This window comes from Lates calcarifer, linkage group LG16_LG22 (assembly GCF_001640805.2).
Source record: "Lates calcarifer isolate ASB-BC8 linkage group LG16_LG22, TLL_Latcal_v3, whole genome shotgun sequence".
Lineage (NCBI taxonomy): Eukaryota > Metazoa > Chordata > Actinopteri > Centropomidae > Lates > Lates calcarifer.
Window position 1 is genome coordinate 8,173,524 of NC_066848.1, and position 11,320 is coordinate 8,184,843.

The 11,320-nt window shown below is 41.2% G+C and overlaps 1 protein-coding gene and 1 non-coding gene across 4 annotated transcripts; both read right to left on the reverse strand.

Annotated features, from left to right (window-relative positions):
• Positions 1-15: 15 nt before the first annotated feature.
• On the reverse strand, positions 16-6,724 carry slc25a28 (solute carrier family 25 member 28). 3 transcript variants are annotated; one of them, XM_018677878.2, is made up of 4 exons: positions 6,179-6,724; positions 3,448-3,676; positions 2,565-2,621; positions 16-2,091 (listed from the first exon to the last, which is right to left on the reverse strand). In XM_018677878.2, the coding sequence occupies exons 1-4, from the start codon at positions 6,521-6,523 to the stop codon at positions 1,523-1,525; spliced, it is 1,200 nt and encodes a 399-aa protein (XP_018533394.1). In that variant the 5' UTR covers positions 6,524-6,724; the 3' UTR covers positions 16-1,522. The 3 variants fall into 3 exon arrangements, with proteins under 3 accessions (XP_018533394.1, XP_018533413.1, XP_018533403.1); XM_018677897.2 differs by lacking the exon at positions 6,179-6,724 and adding an exon at positions 3,044-3,059 and having other exon boundaries at positions 3,448-3,632; XM_018677887.2 differs by lacking the exon at positions 6,179-6,724 and having other exon boundaries at positions 3,044-3,584.
• Positions 6,725-8,319: 1,595 nt separating this feature from the next.
• trnap-agg (transfer RNA proline (anticodon AGG)) lies at positions 8,320-8,391 on the reverse strand. The gene has a single exon. It is a non-coding gene; the product is annotated as a tRNA-Pro (tRNA).
• Between the last annotated feature and the right edge of the window lie 2,929 nt (positions 8,392-11,320).

The window sequence follows — 11,320 nt, forward strand, 5'->3', positions numbered from 1 at the left end:
ATCAAAGGAGGGCTCTCATCATTTACGAGCAGGGAGTAGTGCCCCGCTGCTCAGTCTTTATTCAACGAGTGCAATTCAGTGTCGGAAACAATCAGACATTAATCAATAAGAATGACAGCTTCCATTTATGTGTACTCAGTGAGGATGCAGATACACATCTTGTGGGATACTTAACTCCTTGAAATTTTGAGTTAAATTATTCTTTTGGAATGAACATTGTTCACAACTTTTGCTGTCAAGCACAGATATTGAAACTCAGTAGTTCACAAGCTGCGAACAGGCTCATAGCTACAGTTAATGCACAGAAATGGCTATCTCAATGCTGCCCTGGTCTGCTCTGCCAAACAGGTACACAAGGCATTAAAGGTGAGTATTTGGATGATCAAAGGGTTGACTGAATGGGGAAAGCAACTGTAAAGCTTAAGTAATATATTTGCTGGAAATAAAATACATTTGAAGGAGTCAAAGATCTTAAAAATAAATTAAACACACATTCCAGATACCTTAGGGTGGAGCAATCTTAATGACATTTTAAAAAGGGGAAATAATATTAATTATATTAATTTCTTTACTGCCAATAGCAAAACAAAAATGAGACCCTAAATCTGATCTCTGGCCTTTTGTGTGGAATCATCAATTTCTATTGGACTATATTTCAAATTACATAGTTCAATTACTCAGATGGTCATAAATTTTGCTCTCAATGATTTGAATGGCCATTTTGGCAGATCAGCTGAATTTCCAAACTGGTGTCTGGGTACTAGTCCATATCAGGAAATGACTGTGTTCAGCATATCAACAAAATGTTCTCAGCTAGGGTCAGTTTTCTTTTGATTCTAAATAGTTGAAAAACTTGGCTCAAGTCAACAAGAAATTTTGATAAAGAACTGAATGCCTGTGTGTAGCTCAAACTAGACACCGATATTAACTTGTTTTGTCTAAGATTACAGAGAGAATTGTCTATTATGAGATACTTATATATGTATATGTGTATATAAATTTTGCTCATAAATCTAGAGAAGGCTGTGGATCTGGAGTCACTCATAATCTTTATTTGCAAAATTAAGTCTGAATGGGTGAAAATAAAAATCTGGTCCTAGGACAGAAAGCTTATGGGACTACAAAAATGAATAAAGTCACACTACTGCCCTCTGCTGACTACCTCTCCTACTGAAAACTTGTGCGTTCTTCACATCCATCCACAGCATGGACAAATGTAGTGGCCACTAGAATGGCTTTAAAAAAAAAAAAAAGTACAGATTTACTAGTTCTAAAATACTGTGTAAATGCTTTCTCCTAGAAGAGAGAAACAACATAACTCAAACCATACCTAGTCTTGAAAAAGTGTAGCAGAAATATAACTACTCAAGCCGTCTTCAAAGATGTCTTTCTTATCTGCTATGTCTGAAAGGGATGGGACAACTGAGGTGGATCTTAGTCAGATTCTATGTGCGTATTGACTTAATCTTCTCCTCACAGGGAGGGCAGAGCAATATTAGAGGAGGTTAAACCGAGGACATGTCTACTTCTCAGCCTCCATGTGCTGCGTTCTCCTCTTGTTGTGCTGGTGCTTGGTGAGTCCATACTTGAAGAACTCATACACTGACCAGCTGATGGCTGTGGAGGGCATCTGGTAGATGACCCTTGCCTGGACTCCCTTAAAGAAGCCCTGCAGGCCGCCCAGCCTGTAAACTGTCCGGAAGGCATGGGCCAGGCCTGAAATATGTCTGTGGGCTCCTTGGCCTTGGCCGGGGCCATGGCCAGAGGATGGGGTGCTGAGGGCTATAGACTCCTGGGTGTTGAGCAGGGTCTTGCAGACATCTAGAGGCGTGGTGGCCGCAGCTGCAATGGCTCCAGCCAAAGCCCCGGACAACATGTGGGACGAGGGATTGTACTGTCTGTGGGGGTTGAGCAGCTCCTGGAGATACTCATAGGTCATGAAGTGGATTGCCTGGAAGGGCACGTTCATGGTGAGCTGGGTGGTGTAGCTGCGGTAAAATGCAGCAGGCCCCTCTTTCTGCCATATGGCGCGTACACAGTCCAACACGCCACGGTAAGGTGAATTATACATCTGCATGCGCTGCTTCACAACTAAGGACACGTGGGTGGATGCATTGATGGAGGAAAATACCAAATGTGACCGGGTTGGCCAGTACCAGGGTGGAAAAGATGGAGAAAGAGAAAAGGAAATTAGTGAGCTATTACCCACTCTAAAGTACATATAGCTTCAATAAACATACAGAAAGATGTAGTGTGTCGTTTAAATAGCCTTTGCTCAGACAGCTGCAGCCCATCTAACAGCTGCACATGAGGACTATGACCAGTGTCCTTCTACTGACATGTTTGGGCAGGTGCACTAGAGGCAGCTGTGAAAGTCAATATGAGAGACTGCAGGGTTAAGACCAACATGTGAAGATGGCTGGCTCGGGCATGTCACCTGTAAGTTTCTTCACTGAAATTTATGTATGACAGACTGTTTTTTTGAGAGATAAAAATATCTTATTACCAGTCCTAATACTGTGGAAAAAGGCAAAAGGCATTACACAGTAAAATGTTCGCCTTACCTTCAGCTGGGTTCATGGCTGCATCATGAAGCAGTGTGGCCACACACCCAGCTGCTCCTGAAATAAACACACCTCAGAAATCAATACACATTGATATAATCATCAAGAACACACAAGGAAATGGAGGAGACTGCAGCAAAGAGGCATAGAATGGAAAGGAAAAAGCATTTTCATTTGCAACAGTATGAACCCCTTTCATCATGAAACAGCCTTCACTGCCTAATTCCCAAAAGCTGCAGTCATGCTCAAAACAATATATCATTAGAGCAGAGTTGGTGCATATTCAGCAATCTGCACAGGTGTAAACTAGAGATGACCCCCCTGGCCAAATTCAGGAGGCCAAACTTGAGCAACGGGAGACCCCTGGTGGACAAGGCGGTTCATCGCTCCTTTTGAAGGATTTAAAACCAAACCCATAAGCATTTACAGACAGGACCAACAGAGGAGAGAGTGGATGAGATGGGAGAAAGAGGACTTACCCAGCCTCCCACTAAACTGGAAAAGAAGGAAGAGAGAGAGAGTAGGGAGAACAAGGAATAAGGAAAAGGTTGACATTCAGAGCAAATTTTCCAAATTGACTCTTTCTATTTTCGTGACATTACTGAACAACTGAACTGACAGCGGACTCTGGCACTTCCTTACAATGTACAACTGTAGCTATGAAAAGGCTCTATCTGATTTGATGGCCTGCCAGGGGTTTTCGAGAGTGGTCAGGCCATGTCTGCTCTGTATACGGATTAGGCTGAGTCAGCAGCTTCATAGAGATCACAATGAGGGTGCCTGGCATTAGGCTTGGTGTTGGTCTAGTCCTAGATATCAACTTATATTATAGTGTTAAGATAGTCAAATATGTTTATGTGTGTATATGTATGTTTTGTGATACCATTAGCCAAATGACTGTTAGCCCCTGGGTGAATGACATCACTTAGAGTCTTTTTGAGTTTCTCGTAGCTGGCAAAATAGAGGGCATGGGCAGGTCCCGCTCCAACTGCTGTCGCATTAAGCCCCCTCATTGGCCGCCAGACTCCCTCTGTGGCTACAATGCGGCGAAGAGCATCCATTACATTCCTGTAGCGGGCTGCGGGGTCGGGCTGGAGGCTCTGCATTCGTGTCTGGAAAAGAGGAAAAGGTAGAATGCACCAAAGTTCAATGCTAACAGGCTGCTCCCTCCTCACCCCCAGGTCTAGGTATCATGTTTTGTCATGTGTTCAGTGAATTTGACCTGATTTAGATATAAAAATAGAATGTAATGCATAATTCAAGTCTTACAATATGTCAAGCAAGCAAAGAACAGAATGGCAATGAAAAGAGTCCTGCATAGATTACAGTATGAATAAGGAATCAAATAAGGGAAATGAGGTGTTTGACATTGTGTGTGGTGTGTGTGTTGGTGTATATGCATAATTGAATAGAAGGAAGTTTGGAGTTACAAGCTCCAAGGTCACAGGGGGACATAAGCTGACTTCCCGTAAGCCTCTTTTCCCACTAACCCTGAAGCACACCTTTCTCTCCTCCTCCTAAAACACACGCATGCACATGGAGATAAATGATAAATTATATAAACTTTATCTAAAGTACAAGTGCAAGTGATTAGTGTTTCAGTCACCTGCTATTTGGAGTGTTACCTGGGGTTGGACCGAGTGAGCATGTCTGTCTCAAAGGAACGAACAGCGACATAATCCCTGAATACCAAACTTCCAGCTGAATGGACAAACTTACATCCCACTGGGTGTGTGCACGTAGTGCACTAGGAAAGCATACACATGGCCTCATGTCACTCTATACTACAGCTGTGGAATGTAGGGCCTGAATAGAGCAAGCTAACAAGGTGGTACAAGTGTATACATCAAGTTACTTCACGTTTGGCACACAAACTCACTGCACACTAACTTGCTCTCTTTGCATGAGAGTGAGGAGAGGCTGCAATGTCAGAACTCCGCTCCTCGTGGACTCCTTACCGGCTATAGGTCTGCTGTGTTTATCTTTAGCACATGTTTGCATATCTAGAAAGCAGTGACCTTTATGCTAAATGTAAACACCACCATCTTCACCCACTCTTTTCCAAAAACACAGAGGACTTTTTGGTTTCTTTCAATGACTGGAAATTCCATTCATAAGTGCTGTGCTGTGTACACTCTGGAAGCCCTACAAATGCAAAACACTTTTTAAAATCCACAACCAATTACTGGGATTTAGAGATACATTAAGGGGGAACGACAGACTATTCTAAACTACAATTACACAGCAATCTCCTAAATGACAAGCTTATCGCACAGGAGGAAAAGCCTTTGTTTGGTATACAGGGAGACCATCAAAAAGGAAAGGCATTTACTGCACGCAGAAAGAACAGAATGCATTTGAAGCATATCAAATATTTTTCTAATTCCTGTTATATCAATTTTTCTAAAAAAAATGTATCTAGTGGTTTATGTGGAGCCGACTTAAATTTGCTGAGTCACAATGCCCCAAATCTAATGTATCTTGCTTGGCAAGACCCTGAGCTCCACTAGCAGTGTAGCAGACGCTCAGTAAAACACTGGACTTGTCCTGGTTCAGGCCTGCAACAGAGGTGGGCTACAGGTGGAAGAGACATGGATGAAGCATGGGCATATGAACAGCTTTTCAGCCTGACATGGACAGCTGACTATACTAAGCTCATTGTCACTTCCTCTGTCTTTCTGGTCCTCTGCCCGTTACACAATGGTTCTTAATGCATGACTACAGCTAGCTGACCTCTTGGGTCATTAGGCCATGCAACCTTGGATGTGCTGTCAGTAGAAACAATAAAACTCACTCATACAAAACAAAGAGAACCACATGATAATAACTGGCCCACCAAAGTTGCATGACTCACATGACCAAAAGACCTTTGCAAACAGTTGGTTATGTTGTGTGAAGTAGTAAGCCTGCTGCTCAGTAAAAAAAATATCCACAAGATGCAGAATTGTTGACTGTAAGGCCCAGTTGGTCTCAAAACTGCAGAGCAGCTTCTGTTATAATAACAGTGGTACAGGATGTGAGTTATCAGAGACAACATTCAACCAGCTCCTGTTTTTTGTAAACAGGGAGCACAGCTTGGATGTCCCTTCAACTTTGTATCTGTTGTTGCAGTTGGTTAGCCTCTTAGACTTAGACTTAGACAGACTTTATTGATCCCTTTGGGATGACTCCCTCGGGGAAATTACGTTTCCAGCAGCAAATACAGGCAGACTACTCCTTTCCATTTCCTTACACGTACCATTAGTTACATAACACTATATCAGTTGAGGAATTGATTTGATGACGTTTGGTAGTTTTACGCAAACTGGCCAAATGGGCTCCCTGTGTTTGACCCTGCTAAAGGTTGTCATAACTAGCCAGTTAGCTAACGTTAGTCGTGCTTAACTTTATAATAGCATGCTAACAAGTTAGCCAGTAGGGAGCCGCTAACTGAGCCGACTGACCTTGTCCCCACAGCCGTCAGCTCTGCAGCGTGTTTAGCTAATAAGCTATGCTACCAAACACGTTGGCTACACGAATAATAATGCCAACATAGCACAACAGAGAGTGGTGCAAGAGCACTGTACGTTCATAAAAAGTTGTGGGTCAGCTGGTTAGCCACTGGGCTATGCTACCTTGACGCAGTCGATGGGGAACATGAGGCAATGCTCCATGATCCCGGCCACGGCTCCAGCCAACATGTGGGTGCTAGTGGAAGCTCCCTGTGGCAAACCCTCATAGTCTGGTTCAGAGTCCTCTGTTTCTGCATCTTGAGCACTACGGATAAAATCAACAGTCTCTAGTTCTGTCTCGCCTCCGATTCGGGGTGTCAGGCTTCCCACGATACTTTCCGAAACTCCCCAGAATCTGCCCCCCAGCCATCGAACTTCTGCCCCGGCAGAGGCACCAGCAACCCCGGGATCAGTGCCTGTAGTCTCCGCTGTCATCCGACGCCTCCTCACAAATCCATCTGCTTCCATGAGAAACCAGGTTATATGTTAAGTCTTTAGGCGCGCAGACACGGCGTCTTGTGGGTGATTTCAGATCTAAACTTTTACATTCCCCGTTGTGGTTTCAGTGTCGCGGGTCCTTGCCTCCTACGTCGTTCCCTCCACACCTCAATCCCTCCCAGGCAGAGCCACGCAAGGCAGGCCGAGGCGGACACATACACAACGAGCCACACTGCAGGCCGCGGGGAGGAAGTTCACTCTGATTGGTTACTAGAGCCAAGTCCTTCCCACGCTATTGGCTAATATACATGCCACTCACGATCATATTTTGGTGAAGACTTCAAACCTTGTCATGTGGAACTTGACATAGGATATAGCTACACTGTGAGTCCATCAGTGAAAGACATTTTTAATCGCTCAGATGTTTATGTGCGGTTATAGTTTTATTTGTTTATATTTTAGATGTTTTATCGTTGCATATTTTTAAAACTAAGAAAGCCTAAATTAAATCCGTGTATACCCCCACAAGAAACGTCTTTTCTTTCCAACTTAGTATTAGGTTATGTAAGTAACCACTGAAAACTGTTTGTGTTTGTATTATTTGTCATAGTTTTGGGTCGCACACATACACACACAATTGCCAAAAACGTTTACACGTGTGTTGTAATAATTTATTTTGAAACAGAAATTAAACTCTCAGTTACTGAGCTTTTACAGCTACAGTATTTTATTTAGAGTTAATCTCGAAAAAAGATTTTCCTGAAGAAAATGCAGTGTGAATGCTGAGGGCTGAAAGAATTGCTGAAGCCCCATGCAGAAGCACACAACAACAACAACAACAACAACAACAAGAAAAAAAAAAAAAAAAAAGAAAAAAAAAAAAAAAAAAAGGATTCAAAAGCTAAAGTGTAAAGGAGGTAGAAAAGATTAAAAGATAAATCAAGAAAAATGGAAAGAAAGAGGTTAAAGTGACAAAAATTGCATAAAGGTCATCCACCAATCAGTGATATTTGTGTAAAAGTAATTATGCCTCAGTTGTGTGTGTCTGTCTGACAGAGAACAGAGAAGGTGTTATTAACTTTATGTCCATGTGCACATGCATGTGCGTGTGGATCTGAGGTACAAACATTTTAAAGGTAAAATCAGCTGCTGAGGGTTTGACCCTGTTGTTGTTGGCATCACAGTCAAAACACATGGTCAAAAACAAGGATTTCATGCAGCTATGTTAAACCTTTTCACCAGACAATGGCATTACTCATCAGCCCGCTGTATCAGTATGTATTTGAGACAGAGTGTATGTGTGTTTTCTGTCTGAATCACAGTATATAGAAACAATTCAGGTGGTGATCCCACCAACTCAAGTGATCAGTAGTTTGATTACTATAACCAGAAAGTAACGCGTGAGAAAGTAGAGAGAAAGTAATAGAGAAGAGAAGGAAGGAATCACAGCTGTCACTAACAAAGTAACTACTTTAATGCTGCTACTTGCAGTACTTAAGGGAAATATTAGTACAGTAAGATGTTTATGTTCATGACAGGAAGGTGCAAGGGTGAGTTCAGACTACTGATGATCCAGATGAGACATCCATATATGCAACTTGTGACTATATGCAACATATCAGTCAAATTCACTTGATAATTACAGGTGTTACTCTACTGTGTACTATTTTTCCTTATATGCCAATTATTTGTATATGTGCTTTTTCAAAAATTTTGTTTGTCATAGACATTGGAGGTTCAGTACAAAATGCATGAATACTCATAGAATCTATTTAACAGCTTACCTTACTTTACCTTTGTGGTCAAGGAATATTTTTTTAAAAGCAGGGCTCGTCCGGGATTTGAACCCGGGACCTCTCGCACCCTAAGCGAGAATCATACCCCTAGACCAACGAGCCAGCACATGGAGTTGGACACATCTGTATCTCACTGCTGCTGAGACCTGTAATTAAACTCTTGGGAGTGGTAATGTGGCAACTTGGGGCTCCACATGATTTCATCTATTCCAACAGCACTCTCTGGTGGTCCTTTTTTTTTACATGTTTGTTTTACTGTGCATGGCAGGCTCCCCCACACGCTGGTACATCATCCTCAAAATTCAATTTGACAATGATAGACATTGACATAGGTTAGTTAAAACAACAACAATTATGACTAGATTTTGAAAGATAAGAATAAGGGACAAGAAGCCATGTCTTTATCCTCATTCCTAGAGAATCATAGAAGACTTGGGAAGGTTGAGGTGTGTCATGACTGCGTCACTAAAAAGTGTTCCTGTTGACACCACTTATTATCTCATGCATTGTACAGGGGTTAAAAATTACATCTTGTCTGGGTTTAGAACAGAGTTTTTCTCACACCCTTCCACTGACCCAGCACTACATCCTCACAGCAGTGGATGAATGTGCTGACCAAAGATATTATGGCACTCCTCGGAGCAGGGCCTAATTTGACAGTCTCTAGACTGCCAGGCTGTTTACACATCCCTTTATACTAACAGCCTCAACATGGCATAGACATATGCAATATCTGGAGAAATCCACAGGGCAAACATGCAAACTCCACACAAAAAAAGTTCCATTTGAACCGGGATTCGAACATGGAACCTTCTGGCTGTGCTCAAAAGATGCACATTCTGGGCAATGTAATCAATAACCCTTTATTAATTAGTTCTTAATTAATTAATTAATTAGTACTTCCTTACTTTTCGTCATTAGTTGCAGCTCCGTTAAAAGATTCAAAGACTCTCAAAGCTGTTACACCTACACAAGTTGCATTTTTAGCAAATGAAATGTTCTAGGACTAGCATCCAGTGGCGCCAAAACTTACGTTCACACATTATTAAACCCAAGTGCTCAATCTCACTGGAGGTCTTCAATAGCCACATTACTGTAACGTTTCACTGTCAAACTAAGATTCATATAATGAAAATAATAAGGCAATAAAATGCTAATGCTAGCAAACTAAGCTAGTTCAGCTGGCTAGCTAAGGTAACCAAACCTAGGACAGAGCTTAGATTTTAAGTTCACTTAACTCCAAAGATCTTGGTGTGGTGGCTTGGAGTTCTGCGCCTTTATTTATACTCTACTAACATTCTGGAGTGTCGTTGCTATGGGTGATCAGTAGCTGTTTTTTATGTACACAATTTTATTTTACATCTTATTTTACTTTATTTTTCATTTTATTTCATTTTTTAAATACCTAGTATTTTCCCAATACTTATCATACCTAGTATGATAAATGTTGTCTGTTATCATTTTTTAAATTAAAGCTGAATACAAGCTTAATAGCCGCTGCTCAACTAACAAATCATGGATAAAAGCTAAAAGTGTCTTCAGTGTGTCACAATGAGGATGTTCAAATGTTCATCCCACACTGTAACACCTTTTATGGTCTGCTGTGGGACAATAGTTAAGGGTTTAATAATTCTGAATCCTGAGAGGCCTAACATCCTCTCTGTCTGGAGGCAAAGGATCACATTTTTTCCAGAAAATTAGATAATTGTGTTTTGGTGCGGTGCTGTTATAACATAATTGAATTTTCTCCTTTATTGCCTGGGAGAGCCTTCAAGGGCTGTAGTGTTGAATTTCTGCCGACAAAGGGGAATGAAGTGTTAATTTCTGCTTACAAGAACAAAATCTCCTGCTTCTGATCTAGTTATGGTTGATTGGTTGTTGTCTGCGGATGTTCCTTAAAGGAAAACCAAGCAGACAGCATATCAGGATCATTTCTCTTCCCTGAACCTAATGCTACTCTAATACACCAAGGGAGAGGCATGTTAGGTCTAGCGGGAAACTCTAGATCACTATAACACCTCATTTCATTCCCTCTACCAAGAGAGTGCACAATTTATATAGGCCTTAGGAGTTATTTTACACTGTCTAAGCAAAACATAGTCAAAAATCTACATTATATAGACAAGATGTGAAGATAACTTGCTTATGTTTTGCTGTGTTTGGTTGTTTTTGTACCAATTAACACCCTTCGTTCCTTAGATCCCTACAGACAATCTCCTCTGTCTATTCCCTGGACTGCTGCTCAGGCTCACAGCATGATCTATGGCCTCTTATCTTATTAATGCATGGTAAGTGAACCACTAGGCCAATATGACATCTTCAACAGCAGCACTAAGAAACTATTCTGTGTTAAGAGCTCATCTTAAAACTCTTAAGGTGGGTCCTTACTGTGAGAAGAGTTGTGTCCAACCCCAAATCAGCTCATAGAGGATGTCTTGAACTGCACTTTTTGTTATTGTATTTATTATTATATTTTAATATTATATTTTTAAATATATTTTTTCTGTGTGAAAACAAATTTACAAACAAGTCACATGTGCTCTGTGGAGCAAATGTTGTTTTGGTTTATGTTCATATTTACACATTTATAAATCTAGAAAGAATTTGGAAAAGACATTCCAGAATGTCTGGAAATTAATATTATCACTTAAGTATTAATTCATAAACTGGTCACCCATCTCTTCAGCTGTTGCCGTGCTGCACTATTGAAATATTTCACACCACAAGACAACTCTGTAACACAGTATGTAAATATATGTAAATAGAAACAATTTGATTTGATTGGCCTTACTGACACATGAGTGATGCAAATTCAAAGTTGCTGTAGGAGCGGTTTGTAGAAATACATGTCAACAGGAGGCTGGATTTGATGGAACAACTGCGCCACCAAGTGGATCAATTGCCCCTACAAACACTGTAGGGGCAAGCTAACTGGAAATACAACCCAACCGTGATTCATGGATGTACTGATTAACAGTAAGATCTGATTATCAGTTTTTCCTCTTTTATTTCATCTGATGTTATCCAAGAC

Bases quoted from the DNA above. Each gene is read 5' to 3' on its own strand.
- slc25a28 (XM_018677878.2), bottom strand. From the start codon at position 6,523: ATGGAAGCAGATGGATTTGTGAGGAGGCGTCGGATGACAGCGGAGACT. The intron at 2,622-3,447 runs GTATCACAAAAC...TGTTTATTTCAG, and splicing joins TAACAGTCATTTGGCTAATG to GAGCAGCTGGGTGTGTGGCC. The intron at 2,092-2,564 runs GTAAGGCGAACA...ACGTGTCCTTAG, and splicing joins AGCCATGAACCCAGCTGAAG to TTGTGAAGCAGCGCATGCAG.